At 40.6% G+C, this 21,655-nt stretch overlaps 2 protein-coding genes across 5 annotated transcripts in view; both read right to left on the bottom strand.

Annotated features, from left to right (window-relative positions):
* Positions 1-3,977: 3,977 nt before the first annotated feature.
* Positions 3,978-10,954, bottom strand: LOC137381638 (apolipoprotein A-I-like). Its single transcript, XM_068054340.1, has 5 exons — positions 10,869-10,954; positions 10,321-10,434; positions 8,561-8,623; positions 5,979-6,129; positions 3,978-5,037 (listed from the first exon to the last, which is right to left on the bottom strand). The coding sequence occupies exons 3-5, from the start codon at positions 8,601-8,603 to the stop codon at positions 4,440-4,442; spliced, it is 792 nt and encodes a 263-aa protein (XP_067910441.1). The 5' UTR covers positions 8,604-8,623; positions 10,321-10,434; positions 10,869-10,954; the 3' UTR covers positions 3,978-4,439.
* Positions 10,955-17,257: 6,303 nt separating this feature from the next.
* sik3 (SIK family kinase 3) overlaps positions 17,258-21,655 on the bottom strand; it is a 352,669-nt gene continuing 348,271 nt past the window's right edge. For all 4 annotated transcript variants that reach the window (XM_068054009.1, XM_068054011.1, XM_068054010.1 and 1 more), the window contains one exon: positions 17,258-18,842. The gene's annotated coding sequence lies outside the window, so the exon portion shown is untranslated. The remainder of the gene's footprint in view (positions 18,843-21,655) is intronic.

Here is a 21,655-nt window from a genome sequence, read left to right as displayed (position 1 = left end):
TGTTTCAGGAGACAGTCACACCCCTTAGATTAATTCCATCCAATTTGGACCGTGGTCAGGGACAGGAGGCTGTGACTGCGCGTGAGGCAAGTATGGGGATCCAGAATTTAGCTTTGGAGGAGCCACAGTCACGCCCTTATCCAATAGGTACGAGGTTCTTGCTCCCAGTGTGGACGAGGGCACAGGCTGCAGGGAGGATGAGCGAACTGACCACAGTGCTGTGGTTCAGAGTGCCTTTCAAGTGGAGGGGGGGAGGTGGGGAGAAAAGAGAAATGTAGTTGTAAAAGGGGATAGCATAGTTAGGGGAATAGATACTGTTCTCTGCAGCAAAGAGAGTCCCGAAGGCTGTGTTGCCTACCTGGTGCCAAGGTTAAGGACATCTCTTCGGAGCTGGAGAGGAACTTGGAGTGGGAGGGAAAGGATCCAGTTGTTGTGGTGTACATAGGTACCAATGACATAGGTAGGACTAGAAAAGAGGTTCTGTTGAGGGACTATGAGCAGCCCGGGGCTAAATTAAAAAGCAGAACCACAAATCTCCGGATTACTACCTGAGCCACGTGCAAATTGGCGTAGGGTAAATAAAATTAGACAGGTAAATTCGTGGCTCAAAGATTGGTGTGGGAGAGATGGGTTCTGATTCATGGGACCAGTACTGGGGAAAGAGAGAGCTGTTCCGTTGGGATGGGCTTCACTTGAACCATGCTGGGACCAGTGTCCTGACGAATCGTATAACTAGGGTTGTAGATAAGGCTTTAAACTAAATAGTGGGGGGGCGAAGGTTCATTTGAAAGGAAGTTTAAAAAGTCGATAAATAACGAGAGAGTAGAGGTGCAGGGTAGTGAAGGGACATACATCAATCAGGGTGTGATAGGAAGGGACAGAGAATACAAGCATAAGAGTACAGCAGAAATTAGAACCAGAGTAGGTAAAAATGGTAAAAAGTCAAAGCTTAAGGCTCTTTATCTGAATGCGCGCAACATTTGTAACAAGATAGATGAGCTGATAGCACAGATAGAAATAAATGAATATGATTTGATAGCTATCATAGAGACATGGTTACAGGATGACCAGGACTAGAAACTCAATGTTCAAGGATATACGACATTCCAGAAGAATAGGCAGAAAGGAAAAGGAGGTGGGGTAGCTTTGTTATTAAAGGAAGGGATCAATGCAGTTGCGAGTAATGATATAGGTGTAATAGATCGGGATGTAGAATCAGTTTGGGTGGAAATAAGGAATAGCAAGGGAAAGAAATCACGTGTGGGAGCAGTCTATAGGCCCCCAAGGAGTTGCCTCTCTGTAGGACAAAATAATCAGGAAATAATGGAGGCGTGTAAGGGAACTGCAATTATTATGGGTAATTTAAATCTGCATATAGACTGGACAAATCAAATTGGCAAGGGTAGCATGGAAGACGAATTTGTGGAGTGCATCAGGGATTGTTTCATAGAACAATATGTTGCAGAACCTACCCAGGAACAGGCTATTTTAGATTTGGTAACGTGTAATGAGGTAGGATTAATAGGAGATCTCATAGTTAAGGATCCTCCAGGGGGAAGCGATCATAACATGGTACAATTTCAAATTTAGTTTGAGGGTGAGCAATTCGGGTCTCAAACCAGTGTCTTCAACTTAAATGAAGGGCGATTAAATATATAAACTGGGTGGTTTTATTTTAATTTTAAAAAGTCAACAGATGAAACTCTCCGCCGAACAAAGAGTTGTCTAAAGTGGGCTGGGAAAACAGACTACAGGGAAAGTCAGTAAAGGAGCAGTGGCAGACTTTTAAGCAGATATTTCATAACACTCAGCAAACATTTATTCCAGTCAGAAGGAAGGGCTTGATGAGAACGATGAACCACCTTGGATAACAAAGGAAGTTAAGGAGAGTATCAAATCAAAAACAAAGACATACAAATCGGCAAAAGCTAGTGGTAGGCCAGAGGATTGGGAATTTTTTTTTGAAACCAGCAGCGGATGACTAAAAATCTAATAAAGAGGGAGAAAACTGATTATGAGAGTAAATAGGCAAGAAATATAAAAACAAACAGTAAGAGTTTCTACGGGTATATAAATAGGAAGAGAGTAGCTAAAGTAAGTGTGGGAACCTTAGAGGATGAGAATGGGGAATTAATGACAGGGAACAGGGAAATAGCAGATAATTTAAACCAATATTTTGCATCGGTCTTCATGATGGAGGACACTATAAACATCCTGATAATAATAAATGGGAGGGAGGAACTTGTAACAATCTCTATCACGAGGGAAAAGTTGCTGGACAAACTGACGGAACTAAAGGCAGACAAGTCACCAGGACCTGATGGGCTGCATCCGAGGATTTTAAAAGAAGTGGCTGCAGAGATAGTGGAGGCATTGGTCATAATATACCAAAACTCACTGGATTCCGGTAGGGTACCAGCGGATTGGAAAACCGCTAATGTGACACCCCTAGTTAAGAAAGGAGGGAGACAGAAAGCAGGAAACTATAGATCGGTTAGCTTAACATCTGTCATTGGGAAAATGCTAGAGTCCATTATTAAGGAAGAAATAGCAGGACATTTAGAAAAACATAATGCAATCAAACAGAGTCAACATGGCTTTATGAAAGGGAAATCATGTTTGACAAATTTGTTAGAGTTCTTTGAGGATATAACAAGCAGAGTGGATTAAGGGGAACCATTTGGATTTTCACAAGACGTTCGATAAGGTGCCATAAGGTTATTGTACTAAATAAGAGCTCAGGGTATTGGGGGTAATGTGTTGGCATGGATTGAAGATCGGCTAACACACAGAAGGCAGAGAGTCAGGATCAATGGGTCTTTTTCAGGTTGTAAAGCCGTAACTAGTGGGGTGCCACAAGGATCGGTCCTAGGGCCTCAACTATTTACTATCTCTACCAATGACTTGGAGGAAGGACAGAGTGTAGTGTATCCAAATTTGCTGACGATATAAAAATAGGTGGGAAGGCATGTTGTGATGAGGACACAAAGAATCTGCAAAGGGATATAGATAGGTTAAGTGAGTGGGCAAAAACTTGGCAGATGGAGTTCAATGTGGCTAAGTGTGAGGTCATCCACTTTGGTAGAAAGAATAAAAAGGCAGATTATTTAGATGGAGAAAGACTACAAAATACTGCAGTACAGAGGGATCTGGATGTTCTTGTACATGAAACGCAAAAAGTCAGCATGCAGGTTCAGCAAGTAATTAGGAAAGCAAATGGAATTTTGGCCTTTATTGCTAGGGGGTTTGAGTTTTAAAATAGGGAAGTCTTGTTACAACTGTACAGGGTGTTGGTGAGGCAACACCTGGAGTACTGCGTACAATTTTGGTCCCCATATTTAAGGAAGGATATACTAGCATTGGAGGCAGTTCAGAAAAGGTTCACTAGGCTGATTCCTGGGATGAAGGGGTTGTCTTATCAAGAACGATTAAACAGGTTAAGCCTTTATTCAATGGAGTTTAGAAGAATGAGAGGTGATCTGATTGAAACATATAAGATTTTAAGGGGGCTCGACAGGGTAGATGTTGAGAATATGTTTCCACTGGTGGGGGAATCTCAGACTAGGGGACATAGTTATAGAATAAGGGGGCACACATTTAAAAACTGAGATGCGAAGGAATTTCTTCTCTCAGAGGGTGGTGAATCTATGGAATTCTCTGCCTCAGAGAGTTGTGGAGGCTAGGTCACTAAATGTACTTAAGGAGGAGGTAGACAGATTTTTGAAATCTTGGAGAGTCAAGGGGTATGCGGAGCAGGCCCGAAAGAAGAGTTGAGGCCTGGGACAGAGCAGCCATGATCTTATTGAATGGCGGGGCAGGCTTGAGGGGCTGAATGGCCTACTCCTGCTCCTATTTCTTATGTTATGTTCTTCTTCAGCAGGTTTCCCTCTGTCTTAATTTTCTACACCTGCATTAATCCGAATACCAATAGTGAACACACTTACATTTAAGATCTAATTTAATTAAATAACAATTCACATGAGATCATACAATCAACACAATACACCTTTAAAAGTTATTACTAAAACATGTAGCAGTAGATCAATTTGTTATGCTCACAGTCTTCAGCAAGAGCAACAGATCCTGATAATCTACTAATGCAGGTTTTTCCATCGTAAAGTCATTGTGCAATTTTAGAAATAACACCCCTAGTGCCTAGGTAGTCTGTAGAAGCTGACATAAATCTGCTTTGTGACAGCAATTTTCACAAGAATAGGAATAGACTGTTGTACATTCTCCTTTAAAGATAGTGGTGCATGTTTGTTAATACAGCATGTTGGTATCCTGGCTAGTGATTAAATAAAATGATGATACCCATAGGTTGACAATGTTCTAACATAAACACTGGAATGTTAACATGCTAGCACAGCAAAGCAAGAAAGACCACAGCTGATCATAGTCTAACGTACAACTTGGGTTCTGGGCTTGGTCTACTGTGCTTAATTAAAATTTGGGAGGAATGTGTCCCACAAAGAGGTCAACATGCTTTTAAGGTCTTTGGCATATGGAGTGAGGTGCTCCTTGATGTCCTCGGCCAGAGGAGTGAATTTCAGTCTCATCTCCTCCATTTTTTCGTAGAATTTTTCACCCAATTTATTGGTAAGAGGATAAATATCGTTTTGCAATTCCTTCAGTTGTTGTGTGAATATCGCATCAACAGACTCAGCATATGGTGCGATATTCACATTAAAGTTCTCAATATCGGTCTTGATTTTCTCCCGGACCTCCTCAGCTAAAGGGGTCAGCCTTTGGTAGAGGTCCCTAGCATTCTGAATAGCCTGCTCCTTAAGGCTGCTGGTCAGTGGTCCTGCCAAAAGGTAGTACTCCTCAACATTCTGGATGACTGCATTATGGAGGACATCAGTGTAATTAAGGATTTTGTCTTTGAGCTCTTCCAAGTCCTTCCGGATCTTCTCCTCAAGCCTCTTGCTGTCTTTCTGTAATCTCTCACGCGCATCAGTTGACAGAGGAGTCACTATCTTTTGCAGCTCTGTAACATAGCCGCTGAGTTGTGCCAAGTTCTCTGAAATTGTTAGACTACAAATAAAATCAAAGATTATGAGGGTTCCACATTTGTCACACTTTCTGTACCATAAGTAAACTTGACATTTTAAAAAAAATTTGCACTACTTTGCACCTCCTCACCCAAATATATTTTGAACTTTAAACCACCTGACCAGTGTTGGAAGGAAGGTAAACCAGTGGTGGTGGCGGGGGGGGGGTGGAATATCGGGGTCCGGTGGTAGTGAGGGGAAATATCGGGATCCGGTGGTAATGAGGGGGAATATCGGGGTCTGGTGGGAGTGGCAGGAATATCAGGGTCCCGTGGGTAGTGGGGGAGAATACCGGGGTCTGGTGGTAATGAGGAATATTGGGGTCCGATGGTGGTGAGGGGAAATATCGGGGTCCAATGTGGGATAGGTGACTTCGGGGAGGGGAAGGTCGTTGGGTATGTGCCCGATTGTGGGGGTTTCTCAGGCAGGCACGGTTGCAGGAAGGAGGTGTGAAGGGAGTTGTCTCATGAATCCACCAAGTCCTTGCCTTGAGGAAGCTGCCAGGTTTCCCAACTCTCAGGAAGCTTGGCCAACAGCAGTTAAATTTTAAAAGCTGCCTGACATGTAGGCTCCTGGCTTCATTATCATATTTAATGTTCCAACCTGTCTTCTTGGATCAGTTTGGCTGCTTGCCCAGCTTCTGCCTTCAGTTAAAGCCAGAAATGGGTGGGCTGGAAGTGGGTTTGGGTCGTGAAACAGATTTTTCAGACTTTGACCCCCATCTGAGCGAAACCGCCCTTTGTTGGGTTAAAATTCAGACCAATGAGACTATTCTAATGCAAACTAGCCAAGAGGATTCATCTTCCTGATCAGTTTTAGTTGCCCCTTTCAAAACCAGACAGTATTTACCTTAATGGTTGTTATTCTATTGTTATTCTATTGTATAAATACCCAAATGTTTGTAGAATGTTGGTAGATACTTACATGAGCTGCTTTCCAAATTCTAAGTTATTGATTTGCTCAATAGTGCCTTGAGCCATGTCACTCACTTGGTTTAGGGAGTTCTGAAGAGTATTTTTCAGCTCATCTAGACCCGTTTGGGGCTCAAACTGCTGCAGGACTGCACCTTGCGTTCCTATTCAAAAGGATAGGGGAAGAAAGACCTTAATGGTAACAATTATTAAATCAGGTCTGAGTCATATTTTAATATTTTCAAACACACTATAATCTCTGTAGAAAGTCACAGACTGATATTTTAGCCTTATTTAGGAAGGTGATGGTGTTGTGGTAATATCACTGAACTGGTAATCCAGAGGCCAAGGCTAATGCCCTGGGGACATGGATTCCAATGCTAAAATGGCAGCTGGTGGAATTTAAATTCAATTAATTAATAAAGTCAACTAATTACTAAAAAAAAATCTGAAAATGAGAGCTAGTCTCAGCAATGGTGTCATGAAACTATCATTCATTGTCGTAAAATCTCATTTGGTTCATTGCCATCCTTACCTGGTCTGGCCTACATGTGACTCCAGACCCACAGTAATGTGGTTGATTCTTAACTGCCCTCTGAAATAGGCTAGCAACCCACTCAGTTATCAAGAGTAATTAGGGATTGGCAACAAATGCTGCCTTTGCCAGCAACGCCCACATCCCATGAAAGAATAAAAAAAACACCAGTTCACTGTTATTAATTTATATACATTCCCTAAAGTTACTGCCTTATAAATAGTTCCTCTGCTGAAATGAGAATGTAATGGAGTTTATGCAAACATAATGCAACATTTTACATCTGAATGCATGAGATGTTGTCAGGGCTAAAGCAAATATGTATCAGGTTTGATCCCTTAATTGTAGTGAGGTTGTTCGCACCAGGGGTGGCAGTTACAGTGCCACATCTGACATCAGTAATTCTAAGCAAGTAAGAGGGGGGGAAAAAAATCAGAAAGTTTCTGTTTATTGTACACTGACCCCTCTTAGAAAACATGCACTGGATAAGAACATGATAGTGCTTGGCGGCGATGCCCCCTTCAGAGGAACCGCCCACCAACCTTCATTATCTACACTCAAACATGCAACATAGCCGAAAACATGGGGCATTAATGGACACTCAGTGTCCATGGAATCTCATCCCATCATGAGATATCAGGACAGCAAAGGAGAAACTTAGAAGGGGAACAAAGTTTTTTTTTTAAATCAGTTGTAATAGCTTTCAAAAATAAAAACAATCCGTGGATAATCAGGGTCCATAAGTCAAAAGTACCAGTTAAACAGGTCACCTGACTTGACAATTATTTTCTCAAACTATTTACCCTATTTTTGTGGAATATTTGTAAAATGTTTTTAAACGAAGTGTGGGTCCTCTACCACCTAGAATAGGGGTCCGCAGCCTTTTCTACCTGAAGAGCCTTTTTAAAGAAAATGCCTAAAACAAAAGATGAATATTTGGCATTTCTAAACCAAATACTTGGCAAATTGCCAAGTCTCTCTTGTAGAATGCATAATTTGCATATATAATAAATGCGTTGAATTTATGTATCAATAGAAAAAAATCAAAATTAAAATAACATTTTTCATTAGCATAATCATTTGAAGCTGTAAAGTGTAGCATAATGATTAGCCTTTTATCACCACAATAAAAACATGGCTCTCACTGTTGCCTTAATTTTTCTTGAGCTTTTTCATATTAATGTGATCCAACTGGAAAAGGTTGGGAGCTGCAAATGATATGTTCAAAAGCTGCATGTGGCTCCAGAGCTGCAAGTTGCAGGCCCCTGACCTCGAAGTATAAGGGCAGCAGGTGAATGGGAACACCAAGTTCCTCTCCAAGTCACACACCATCCACACTTGAAAATATATCGCCATTCCTTCGCTGACGCTGGGTCAAAATCCTGGAACACTCTCCCTAACAGCACAGTGGGTGTACCTACAACATATGGGCTGCAGTGGTTCAAGGCGGCGGCTCACCACTACCTTCCTAAGGACAATTAGGGCTGAACAACAAATGTTAGCCTTGCCAGTGACACCCACATCCCATGAATGAATAATAAAAATATATAAGAAAGTTAATTTAAGCAGTAAAATTACCAACCAGATCATATTTTAGCACTGACCATCCACTGGCAGCTGAAACAGCTCATGAGATTTGAGCTTGTAACGAAGTGTTTTATTCAATTAGTGCGGAGACACATAATGGTGCATTAGGTACTCTTAAACTATTCAAAACATCTAATGGGTTCTGATGTACACATAATGCTTCGATCAGCTTTAATTTCATATTTTGTTATAGAGTCCCTAAACACAACACAATGCTAGATTGATGACTTTGATGTGTTTTTGGAGCTCTATAGATACCAGCATGGTATTATTATAATGCTTAACAGGTTTGCATAGTAGCATACATCAGCTGTAAATCATTAATTATAAATTAAATAAAATGAGGAAAAGAATGAACCCATTAAACTTGGCGACATCAAACGTTTCCCTTCGATCAAATCAACACCATGATTCGTATACAGCTGGTGTGTTATTTCCTCAACTATTGAGGGTAAAGGATTGTACTCACATACCTGTGATCACAAACAGGGCCAAAGTCACAACAATTGCCTTCATGATGGCTGCAGTCTTCGACACTGTGAATAAAATATTATCTTTCAGAACTTCTGAATTTAGTGTATTTATTTCATTTATACATTCAGATGATTATATTCAATCTTTTGGGCTTATTAAGGACTAAGAAATAGAACTAAAAGATCTTTAACTCCATAATGGCTGTTAGTAAATGCACTGCCTAGTGTGTCACAGACCAAAAGAAGTTCCAGGTTTCAATCCTGAGTAGGTTGATCTGAGCTGCAATCATGGTAGGGCATGACCATTTGCTACCATCAGCTTGGCATGGGAAGAAAATGAAATCAGTCAGGTTCCCCCTCTTTGTCATTAATGAGCAATAGGAGAGTATTTGTGGATATCAGCTTAGGATAGGAAAGGATCAGGTTGAACTGTAAAACAGTCAAATAACCTGCTGACACAAGTAGTCTAGGTTCACAGATAAAGAATGACTACTTGGAATGAGGTACTAGAAGCTGTATGCTCTCATGGAACCTTACAAGTGTGAATACCTTGAGAAAGGGGGAGGGGCACTGGAGGAAGATAAAAGAAACAATAGATTTTTAATTGATACTAATATTTAGCTCATGGATGTGCCACTGACAAAGAACTGTACACATGGCCAGGATTTTAACAGACCAGTTCCTCAGTACATTTTCATTTAATGCATTTCACAAAAAGCCAAGTTTCTTTGCCTTCACCTGGACAATTTGGAAAGTTTTAGAATCATTCTTTTAGATAACAAACTTAACTGTGTGAAACTGAATTTCAATCACTGCTGTAGTATGAATTTATTTATCTGATACTTGGTTTGGCACTTTTGAAATGAGTGCTATCCTTAATTGGTTCACATGGTAGATCAGGAGGGCCTTCACCATTTGAACTGAGTTTAAAGATATCGTGTACTCTTCACCTCCCCACCTCCCAAACAAAAATGAAAATTCCTTTGTAAAGCCAAACTGACTTTCTGCATTTGTACAGAGCATTATCCAACCTTTGAGAAATGCCTCAAAGTGCTTCATGCACAATTAATTTTTTGAAGCTTGTTACCTGGACAAATGTGGCAGCAACATCCCTAAACTATCAAAGCTATGAACGCCCAGGTAATCTATTTGTGGTAGTGTCACAGAATCTTTTGCAACCAACAGAACAAGGAGATGAGACTTTGATTTAATGCCTCAATTGAAAAGTACCTCTGCAATGATTGCAGCACTCTCTCAATATTGCACTGGAGTGCCAACAACTTGATTTTTTGAGAGTGCCAGCAACGAAGTCCAGTGAAATATGGAATGGTATATATTAAGTAACTCCTTAAGGCAATACAGTGTATTGCAGCACTGTGTCTGTGGGGTCACTGGTTATGTAACTGAGGATTTATCGGCAAATTCTGTATTGAAGAAAGATAACATCACCTTGTGCTCTTCAAAGCAGTTAGTTTTACTAAAATAAGGCAAAAACTAGTTTTAAAAATAAAATGTTTACAATTCATGGTACTAATTCCTCATAGGAATATTTCTAGCTGAAATTTAATTCAGTGAATTTTTTTTCAATTTGGAGTACTCTATCAAACGAATATATAATATACACCAAAAATTGAATCCTGGTACACATTGCTGCAATGCAAATAATAATATTCCAAAGCATGTCACTTTAACCATCATGGCATTTGAGAGCTAAAATATTACATAGAAAGACACCCAAAAATCAGTGAAGCATCGCTTACCTATTTCAGTTTAAGTAGTTTCTTGCCCTTCTTCTATCCTTCACTTATTCTGTTGCTTGTATCCCAAGTCTTCTTGTATTTATCACTCAGCTGCTATCACACCTGATAAGGGAACTATAAACTAAGTAAGTTTTCATTATGTGGAAGTATGGTAGTCAAAGTTCAGAGTTCCCAACTTGCTAACAACAAACACCAGAGTGCAAAGGTCAACTGATCCAGAGTCATTTGAAGTGTTTGTAAGTCACAGATTGTTTTCTTGAGATCCTTCAATCCATCAAAATATATTTAACTTTTTAATTCTTCATTTTAAAAAGTTTTCTATTTCACTGTACTGTCCCAGACAAGTTAAATTAACAATTGTTTTGATTTTCTATTTGTTTACACCTCTCCCTCTCTTAATTCTTCCCCCTTTCTCTCTCCTAAGGGCACTAACTAGAGAGGTATGGGCAATATCCTGGTACCTCACTCACGGGCTCATTATAAATGAGTGAACCTGAATAAGCATAGGTAAGCTATTTGACTCAGTAGCCATTACAACCAAACTATACCTAGCATCCCGACGACAAGTGTACGTGGTCACCAACAGTGATCAGTTGTAGGAACCCTGAAAGATATTTGAAACCTTCTCTGTAACACTAGCTGAAAGCTACTCATCGCTGATGGTTTGAAATTGGCACTGTTTTGTCCAGGATGACACAATGCAACACCACACAACTTGTTTGCTCACTGGGTTATCTCCCTAAAATAAGTGGAGGCTACTGACATCTGGAGAATAGAACTTTACAATAACAGAACAGAATTAAAACCGGTGAGATACAAAAGGCCAAAAATCTCCAGGTCCCGAGCCCAGTGGTTACACTCACCAGTGTCCTACAGCACTGAGCCTGCTGAAGTTTGCGGGAGCAGTGGGAGGGCACCTCACTAGCATGAGAAGGGTGGGTGTAAGTACACCATGGGTACATTTCTGATGTCAGTCTACCCATGCAATCAGAAACCCCTGCTTCAGCTGCGGAGGTGGAGGGAGTTGCCCAGACCTCCCCATGATCACATTCCCCTTAGCCCCAAGCAAGCGGGTCACTCCTGAAATATTTCAGAATAGTGCCTGCAGGGTTCTTTGGGGATCCAAGTTACTTCCGGGGATCCAAGTCGCTTCCCTGGATCCCAAACGTGAGGCCCACATCTGCCTTTATGGAGCTAGATTCTCCAAGCCGAAAGTTCCCACTCTGAGCTCCAATCCCTTTCCATCATTTGCCTTGTGGCTCCGCACCTCAAGGCAACCAGGAAATTCCTACAAGGGCAGAGATCCAGCGGAAATAGTTCTCTGCCACTTCGTAAGGATTCTACTGGTCTCCTGCTGGAATTACCACAGATCGAAGGAACACCACCTCCCCTGCCATGAGGAATTTTAGCGTCACTATCACTAATCCCAAAAAATTGTTAAAGTCATATTCAACACCCCCCCACTAATTGGCTAAGTACATTCTCCAAGCAGGTTCCTACTGATCAAGGTTTAAAAAAATATATACACAGAAAAGTGCAGAAATAAACTAAAGGATGTAGTTGGTTATTTTCTAAAAGGGAATACAGACAATTACACTTGTTTTAACCTGCTGGGCCGCAACTGACAGATAAGAGTAACAATTTACTACAGTGTGGATCTCTGTTAATTTTTACTCCAACACAGGATCCCAGCAATCGATCCACCTGTCTTCTGACAGTTCTGAAATTCAGACAGTAGAGTTTAATGTACTAAAATAAAACCAAGAAATGCTGGAATCACTCAGCAGGTCTGGCAGCATCTGTGGAAAGAGAAGCAGAGTTAATGTTTCGGGTCAGTGACCCTTCTTCGGTTCCGAAACGTTAACTCTGCTTCTCTTTCCACAGATGCTGCCAGACCTGCTGAGTGATTCCAGCATTTCTTGGTTTTATTTCAGATTTCCAGCATCCGCAGTATTTTGCTTTTATTTTAGAGTTTAATGTACAATTGCTATACATACAGCATCACCTTGTTTCAGAATACTTCCATTATCTACCCATATGAGCATCTGGCTTCATATTGCTAAACTGGAGATCTAACTTTACAGTTAATGTAGTGAGAAAGTGCAATCAGTATTCAATACTAAAAAAATGCATGAACAACGCACCTAGAGTTCACTGGGCTTTTATCTCTGACCTTTATGTTAGTGGCCCTAATCTCTAGCATGTTATACCAGGGCATATAATGCTGGCATCAGGCTGCTACATCTCTCTATTAGCAAACAAGCCAACTCAGCAGTTTATACTGCAAGAAACAAGCATAGATGTCACAATCACATTCAAGCTTTTATGATTAAATCAGAACATAAGTAATAGCTGCATTAAAATTGCTTATCTTTGTGAACATTTGGAACACTTTTGTGTAATAAACAATCTTTAGTGTTTTCATTCCAGCTTATTTAAACTTGTTTACAAACTTTTAGCAACAGCAAAGAATATGTTATGATGCTCAAATGCCAGTAATCACAGAGAAACTGGGTAAAGCTGGCACTTTCACCTCTAGAACTCAGGTTTGAATGCCAAGCTAGACAAATGAGGTCAAAGTCTCTTGCACGTAAAAGCCTTATATGAGTTTCAATGGTCTTAGTTCAGGTTCTAATGGGTTTGAGCTTACATCACAAAATTGTTCATGTCTTAAATAAAACTGCATTCGCATACAAACTGATAACTTGTTGCTATCTGTCGCGCTGTCTTTGGGTCTGATTTTTGAACATTGAGATATAAAAGGGTTAGAAGCAATAAAGCAAGAGGACGTGAAAATTATCCTCTCTGGAACAACCATAAATTAAAATATTGTTAAAATGAACCACAGCCAAAGCTAATATGTTAACACACCAAATATTATTCCCACAAATCCCATGCCCATTGTTCAGAGACATATGACCCTGATATTTACAGGGAGCTGGGGAGGTGCCCAGGGAGGCTGAAAATGAAGAACAGGACTAGACTGGGAATGCACAGATCCTACCAAACTTACATACACACATACGAATTAGGAGCAGGAGTAGGTCACTTGGCCCCTCGAGCCTGCTCCACCATTCAACAAGATCATGCATGACTGATCTGATTGTAACCTCGACTTTGCATTCCTGCCTACCCCCGATAACCTTTGACCCCCTTGCTTATCAAGAATCTAGCTACTTCTGCCTTAAAAATATTTAAAGACTCTGCTTCCACTGCCTTTTCGGGAAGAGAGTTCCAAAGACTCATGGCCGTCTGAGAGAAAAAATTTCTCATCTCTGTCTCAAATGGGCGACCTCTTATTTTTAAATAGTGACCCCTAGGTTCTAGATTCTCCCACAAAGGAAAACAACCTTTCCACATCCACCCTGTCAAACTTAATGGTAAAACCTCATTACAATCTTTCTGTTTAGTTTCCCACCTGGCAGCAGGCCAACTGGACACCCTGGTCGGCAGCTGGGAGGAAAGCCAGTGGCAGGGGCCACAGTTGGGGACCCCCTGGGTACGTGACAATTGGGAGAGAGAGAGGCCATTGCAGTGGCAGGTCAGCAAATGTGGCAGGGGTCTAGCAACCCAAACATTGTAATGTCAAATCATGGCAAGTTGCGCAACTGAATCAATAATCTGGTGATTTGTTGATTAGCACCAAAGTGAACAAGTGGTTCACTCATGTCCTTAAGGGACTGAACGTGTCACCCCTACCTGGTCCGGTCCACACATGACACTAGTCCATTCTATAACTCTTAATTCCCTCCAAAGTGGCCGAGCAAGCCATTCACTGATACAAATAATTCCTACCATTCAAGATAGTGGTTCACCTTAACTTTCCCAGAGCAACAAAAGGAGGCCAACAAATATAGCTAATGTCACCCACATCAAGAACAAATAAATTTTTTTTTTTTAATTCTTTCATGGGATGTGGGCATCGCAGGCCAGGTTAGCATTTATTGCCCATCCCTAATTGCCCTTGAACTGAGTGGCTTGCTGGGCCATTTTGAGGGCATGTAAGAGTCAACCACATTGCTGTGGATCTGGATGTAGATGTGGATGTAGGCCAGACCAGGTAAGGACAGCAGATTTCCTTCCCTAAAGGACATTAGTGAACCAGATGGGTTTTTACAACAATCGACAATGGTTTCATGGCCATCATTAGACTAGCTTTAAATTCCAGATTTATTAATTGTATTCAAATTCCACCTTCTGCTGTGGTAGGATTCGAACCCATGTCCCTAGAGCAATACCTGGGTCTCTGGGTTACTAGTCCAGTGATAATACCACTACGCCACCGCCTCCCCCAAATAATTTTTAAAAGGCAGTTACGTTAATGGGAAAGTTACCTCCTGTCCTCACAAGTTTTCTCAAGACTTCCAAGTTGTCCATTCACACTATGTATTGGGCCTGTACAACATTCAATGCTACTGTCTGATGCCTTTGCTTTTGCACACTTGAAACATCACTTTATTGACTCCAGTAATTGTCAAATATATTGTAGTCACACTGTTGGCTTTCATTATGTTCCTATTTCCACTTCTGTACCCATTTAAGATTATTGGATCTGCTATAGTTAATTTAAAATCTGTCCTTTTTAACACCAGAAATAACAAAAAATTAGTAAGACTTGAATTAAATAATGCTTTACCATGTCTCTCAAACATCTGAATGTGCTTTTCACACAATAAATTCAGCAGCACCAATGAATATTTTCAAATAATTTTCATTTCATCAAAGATATCAATGGTGTTCAATGGCACATTTTCCTATTTTGCATCAAAATAAGGTCGTTTGTATTTCTAGACATGTTATGGAACAGGTAAGCTGCAATACTAGACTCCATCTACTATTGAAGACTACACCAACTTTACTCCTACAGTTTGTTAATGTGCCAAGAACACAGCAAGCTTCACATATTACATCCTTGTAGAGATTAAAGTCTTCCACAATAGTTAAACTTTAGGATCAATGTTCAGACTGCTTGATCCAACCCACTTAATTGTGAGAGAATTTTGAGGAACACATCAACTTGGTAATAGAAAATAAGCCCAGTAATAATTTTTGCTCGTCTTTGGGGAACGTATTTGGCAAACAGCTATTCAGCAGCAGTCTTTCAGTTACAAGAGCAGATATAATGGTTGGTGATGATAGATATGGCTGAATTTGTACCATTTATGCTTTGAAAACATTCAAGTTCAATCACTTAAAACGCAGCTATTTTAGTTTGATTGAACATTATTAAATTGTTTCAAATTCTGTATACAGTCTGGCTCCAAATTATGACTTACCAGACAGGATTTGCAGGTGAATAGATGATTCTGGGTTTGATATTCAACCACATGTAACAATTAGTACAGGGATTTTTGATTATTCTTTCATGGGATGTGGGCATTGCTGGCAATGCCAGCATTTTTTGCCCATCCCCAATTGCCCTTGAGAAGGTGGTGAGCCACCTTCTGGAAATGCTGCAGTCCATGTGGTGTAAGTACACCCACAGTGCTATTAGGGAGGGAGTTCCAGGCTTTGACTTAGCGACTGTGAAATAATGGTTGTGTGCCTGCTACCCATTTTCTTCTAGGCAGTAGAGGTCGTGGGTTTGGATGGTACTGTCAAAGGAGGTGCACCTGAAATAAATTGATTAGCAAAATGAACTATTTACACTGAAAGGTGATAGGATTGAATACATGTCTGTTCATCCTAAGGTTGTGGTTCAGGCACATTGTTGGAAAAGAGTACTGTGAATGTTATTCAATTCAGTTCACATTATATTTGACCAGTCTAAGTTGACCGTAAGCCTCAAGTATGGAAAACAGAAGTGTCCCAACTATTGATATACCTCACTCTAATGAACTGCTGGTTTTAATTTAAAATATAGTAATATTATACTTTTTCCAAAGTCTGAATTTTGTTAATTCAGAAATATGTTGGGAAAAGTTCCCATTCATTAAAAAAGTGACTATAGTTAATAATTAAATGTTGATTTTTTAAGTACAATGGTTTCAATACAAAAAAAATTTCCACTTATTTCAATAATTAATATGATGAAACATGCACAATTCTGGATATTTAATAGGGTATGCACAAGCTTTGATGACTGCCAGTACTCAATCTGCACATTCCCTGTACGTATTGACAACACCTCCCTTGTATGAGCCTGATCACTCCTAATAGTTGTTATCCTCTTTCTTGCTGTTCTTCTAAACTTGCCCAGTCTAATCTGGCAATGGCAGAATGAGATGGTTTCTGAAGAATGAGAAATTTTTGCTGAGAGTTAGGGTACATTACCATTTTGGAACTCCACAATACAATAAGGAGCCAGAATGAGGAAGGTAGGAGACTAATATATTAGAGACTACATTAACGTTGGAGTGTTTTGAGACTTCAAGGGGATAAGGCACTATATAAATTGAAGTCCTCTCTTTCTATGGCCAAGATTTTCTGGTAGGCACTGATTATAAAATGTAGTAGAAACAAATCTCTCAAACTGTTGCAAAGCATTAACTATTTGGATATATTTTGTTTATCGTTGCAACATTTTTTACCCAACAACACAGATCAATACAAGTGGATATTGCAATTGTTCCAAATTAAAGTACTGGTTTCTCACTGCACTAGTACTAAAGGCAGTCAACTCCTAATGTTGACAATTGGACCAAAATCCTTCAGCATCAAATGTGCATGTCATCACCACAAAATATTTCAACAGACCAACTTAAGGTACAATTATTGGATTATGGTGCAGTGTAAATGCACCTGAAACATCACCAATTATTATTCTTCCTGCCTTCCTAGTCCAACAAACACATTGGTGTTGGAAACCCCAAAAGAATCAATATCCTGTCTGCTTTATGCCTATGCCCGTGAAATACTGTGGAGGTATAATACTGTAAAAGCAAAGGCGAGAAGGGAACTTAGGAAAAAGTGCTTACTGACAGCTAAATAAGTAACATTTGTCAGATCAAATTACATAGGTTTTATTTGTCATGATCCCACTTTCCAACTAAATTACTAGTTGCAAGTGACCCACACAATGTACTAGATCACTGAACCTTTTGTCCAACATAAACAAGAAAAAATACTTTTTAACATTTCCGAAACAGAAATAACAAAGTATATTAATATACATTCAACATATACTGCGTATTGATTACTACAATACAAAGCAACATTAAAAATGTGTTACAGATGAGAGATGGCACTGCATTTCAGTTCTGATTTTTTCCTTAGATTGGCAGTTGACTCTCCCATAAATACAGTGTCATGTAAACAAAGAAAAGATACATACAATAAAAGCTTTCAGTGTTTTCTTGGTACCTTCCCGTTAAACAGCTGAATATCAAGTTTTTGACTTTTTTTCATCAAATAAATGTAACAAAAATGTACAAATGACAGAAGTTGGACAGATATGTAGTTTAGAAGCAGATAAATGGGTGATATTTTAATTTTCATCAGGTCTAAAAATTCTCTGTCCGAAGCTACTTTTTTTGTTTTTTTTTAAACCATGATTACTAAAATCACAGTTAAACACTGCTTGACTGGCTTAGTTGTAGTCTTTCTTCCCGTTCGTGCAAATTCCTTTCGAAGTTCTGCTTCTTCCACTTTTTGAAGCAATTAAATCTTTCAACTTAAATTTCATTTCTGATCAGTTTTAGAGTTCAGAAAGAAGCCCAAAACCTGGCTTTTTGGGCAGGTTCTGGGTGTCTTAATATATTTATAAAAAAATGACATGACATAGAAACATAATACGCACTGTGAAATTTCAAAGGGTTAACATTAACAAATTTCACCTTGCACAAGGAAACAAGTCACATTACAATGCCATAAAAAGGGAAAAATACTTTAACAAAGGTGCAAGTTACAATTCAAATATAACAAAATCATCTACTTTGACAATTTCCTTTTAACACACGGTTCATTTAATTGATATCTTAAGGTAACATAACAGGTCCTACATGGATGGGAAATAAAAACCATAAAATCTAACTTGCTTTTTAAAAAAAAATGGCCATACGCTTTTTTTGGTAAATGATGCAGAAATTAACATGAGAAAGAAAGCACAACGACAAACACAGGAAAAAAAACTTCGGAAAACAAAGCATATTGCACCACTGTTAGGCAAAAATTGAAAATGGAGGAGTACCAGAGGGACAGCAAGCAGTCTTATTGCTCACAGAGTAAATTAGGCCTCAGGGCGCATGCTGCACTGCTCAGTTACTCTCCCTGGATAAAGTGACATCACAGGGCTAGGAGGGTTTGCGTTTCTGCAGGGTAAGGCCAGGGGGAAAGGGCTTGGCGCGTGAGGATATCTGGGAGCCATGGCTGTTTGCTTTTTCTCTTTCTGTAATATTGAAAACTTCAGTCTTCTCTTCTCCTCATGACTGGTACTGACAGGCGTGGCAAGTAGCACAACCACTCAACTGACAGCGGACGAGTCACGATATTGTGCTGGAAAGAAATACAATGAAGTTTTGGCGTGATGCTGCTAGATACTGTTGGCAAAATGGACCTTCCACCTCAAAGCTGAACACACTCATCTGTAGAAGAACAAAAAGAACAAAAAAAAACTGGTGGTTAGTTTGCTGCGAAGGACAACTGTTCAATTTGCTAACTGTTAGTTGTATTCTAGCTCCCATGATAGCTCAGTGAGAAGCTAAAACCTAGAGAGTGGCAAAGCCCCAGGTTTGATCTCTAGTCTACAGAAAGCTAGCTGGGGCCCTAAATTAACCAGCAGTGGCTTGTATGCAGCAAAAAGAAAAACAAGTCAGGGCTCCTGCTCTTATCACTGTCCGCTGACCAGGGTCGTGTGTGGATGTGAGGACAGGAGTAGGATCAGGCTTAGTGGTGAAATAGCTTTCCAGCAAAGCTTACAGATAAGTAATAGCTAAGGAGACCTGGAGAGTAAGCTGAAGCAAAATACTGCGAATGCTGGAAATGTTAAATAAAAACATAAAATGCTGGAAATACTCAGCAGGTCTGGCAGCATCTGCTGGGAGAAAAACAGAGTTAATGTTTCAGGTCTGTGACCTAACTCTGAGTTAATTTTTCAAGCCTGAAAGTAAGCTGCATGTCATAGAGTCATGGGGCTGGATTTTACCTTAGGTGGACGGGACCCTGCTTCCGGCTAGCCTGGAGATGCGTCCCGCATTTTACGGGTCCCTGGGCTTTTATTGTCCCGAGGCAGGATTTCCACCCACTTGAGGGAGGAGGTCCCACCTTAGTGAGCTGCTGGCCAATCAGTGGGCCGGCAGCTCTTAGTCCCAGCAGCGCCACTGGGAGTGGTGGCACTGCTGGACTGCAGCCCAGCCGATGCCAGGGCGCCAGGAGTGAAGGTAAATTGGGGTTGCCTCACTAGGGGGATCAGTCCTTCCCTGGTGAGGCTGGAGTGGTCGTTTGGGGGGAGGGGAGCGTCTTGGGTCCCGGGGGTGGGTTGGGAGGTGGGGACGGCCCTCAATTGGGCACCCTGTGCCTGACTGCCATGCACCCGCCCAGCGGGGCGCGGAAAGGCCAGCAGCTATTGCTGGGCGGCCTTTCATGTCCCCAGTACGCCCGCTTGCCACGAGTAGAATACCCATGGAGGCGGGCAAGGGCCCTTAAGTGGCCGCTCAAGGGCCTTGATTGGCCTCAGGTTGGGGGGGGGCTGTTTCCCACCCCCCGCCCGACACTGTAAACTTGGCCGGAGGTGGAAGTGGGGCAGGTAGGCCTCCCGGAGTCTCCCGCTCAATTTTACGCCGCCCCCACCCGACTTGCTGAGGCGGCGTAAAATTCAGCCCATAGAGTCATAGAGCTATACAGCACAGAAACAGGCCCCTTGTTTCTGTGCCGGCCATCAAGCACTTAACTATTTTAATCCCATTTTCCAGCACTTGGCCCATAGCCTTGTATGCTTTGGCGTTTCAAGTGCTCAAGTGCATGCTTGTCAAGAAGGAGCCAATGACTTCAAAAGAGGAGAGGAGTGGAGAGAAACAGTATTTTAAAACTCTAAATCTATAATATACGTCTCAGAACTTATAAACATTTATCGTTCCCTAATTCCCTGAAGAGATGGTGATGGACCTTCGAATAGGTATTTGTTTATCTCAAAGTGAATGTGCAACCAAACTGAAGCCTTCACCTGAAATGCTATTTTAAAATAATCTTGCAGTACAGTATAAATTCTCAAATCCAAAGTATTGCCAATTTTTCAAACTTATTCAGTTTCATTTTATTAAATTTCTGGTCATGCTGAGATCTTAATGGTCAGAACACACTTGTACTTTTCAATGGAGAGAGAAGCAGGGTTAATGTTTCAGGTTGCGTCCTTTCATCAGACCTTTGAGTCAGGAAGTTGTGGGTTCAAGTTCCACTCCAGAGACTTGCGCATAAAAAGTCTAGACTGACACTCTGATCCATAACTAATCAGTCCAGATCGGTACTGGGGGATTGCTGCATTAAACGAGGCCCCACCTGTTCAGGTAAATGTAACAGCTCCCATGACACTATATCAAAGAAGAGCGGGGGAGTTATCCCTGGTGTTCTGGCCAATATTCAAGAAGAAATATTGGGTGCCTGTGATAAAGGGACGGCAATAATAATGGGTGATTTTAATCTACATATAAACTGGAAAAATCAAATTGGCAATAGTAGCCTCGATGAGGAGTTCATAGAATGCTTTTGAGATAGTTTCTTAGAGCAGCACGTGTTGGAACCAACCAGACAGCATTATATTAGACTTGGTATTGTGTAATGTGACAGGATTAATTAATGACCTCAGAGTAAAGGCACCTCTAGGTAGCAGCAACCACAATATGAGTGAATATTACATTCAGTTGGAAAGAGAGGAGTGCGTCTATGACTAGTATTTTAGACTTAAATAAGAGCAACTATACGGGCATGAAAGCTGAGCTAGCTGAAGCGTACTGGGTTACTAGACTAGGAGATAGATCAATAGAGAAGTAGTGGCAGACATTTAAGGGGATATTTCAGAATACTCAGGATAAGTACATCCCTACTATAAAGAAAACTTCTAAGGGGAGGACCCAACATCCATGGTTAACTAAAGAAGTTAAAGAAAGAATGAAACTTAAGGTAAAGGCATATAATTGCACAAAGATGAGTGCCAGGTCAGATGCTTGGTCAGAATATAATAAATGGCAGAGAATGACTAAAAGGTTAATCAGGAGAAAGAAATCAGAGTACAAGAGCAAGCTAGCTAGAAATGCAAGAGTTTCAACAGGTATTTAAAAAGGAAAAGAGTAAGTAAAGTGAGTGTTGCTCCTCTCGAGAGTGAGAATGGGGAGTTAATAGAAGATAAGAAGAAAATAAGGGATGAAATGAACAAATATTTGCTTCTGTCTTCACTATAGAGGAT

Source organism: Heterodontus francisci, chromosome 22 (genome assembly GCF_036365525.1).
Source record: "Heterodontus francisci isolate sHetFra1 chromosome 22, sHetFra1.hap1, whole genome shotgun sequence".
Taxonomy (NCBI): Eukaryota; Metazoa; Chordata; class Chondrichthyes; order Heterodontiformes; family Heterodontidae; genus Heterodontus; species Heterodontus francisci.
The sequence above is the reverse complement of the archived record's forward strand: the minus strand, read 5'-3'. Positions and strand labels throughout refer to the sequence as shown.

Excerpts from the sequence above, each read along its gene's own strand:
- LOC137381638 (XM_068054340.1), bottom strand. The coding sequence starts at position 8,603 with ATGAAGGCAATTGTTGTGACTTTGGCCCTGTTTGTGATCACAG. Across the intron at positions 6,130-8,560 it reads GGCCCTGTTTGTGATCACAG|GAACGCAAGGTGCAGTCCTG; the intron begins GTATGTGAGTAC and ends CCTTTTGAATAG. Across the intron at positions 5,038-5,978 it reads GAATTTGGAAAGCAGCTCAT|TCTAACAATTTCAGAGAACT; the intron begins GTAAGTATCTAC and ends TTTTATTTGTAG.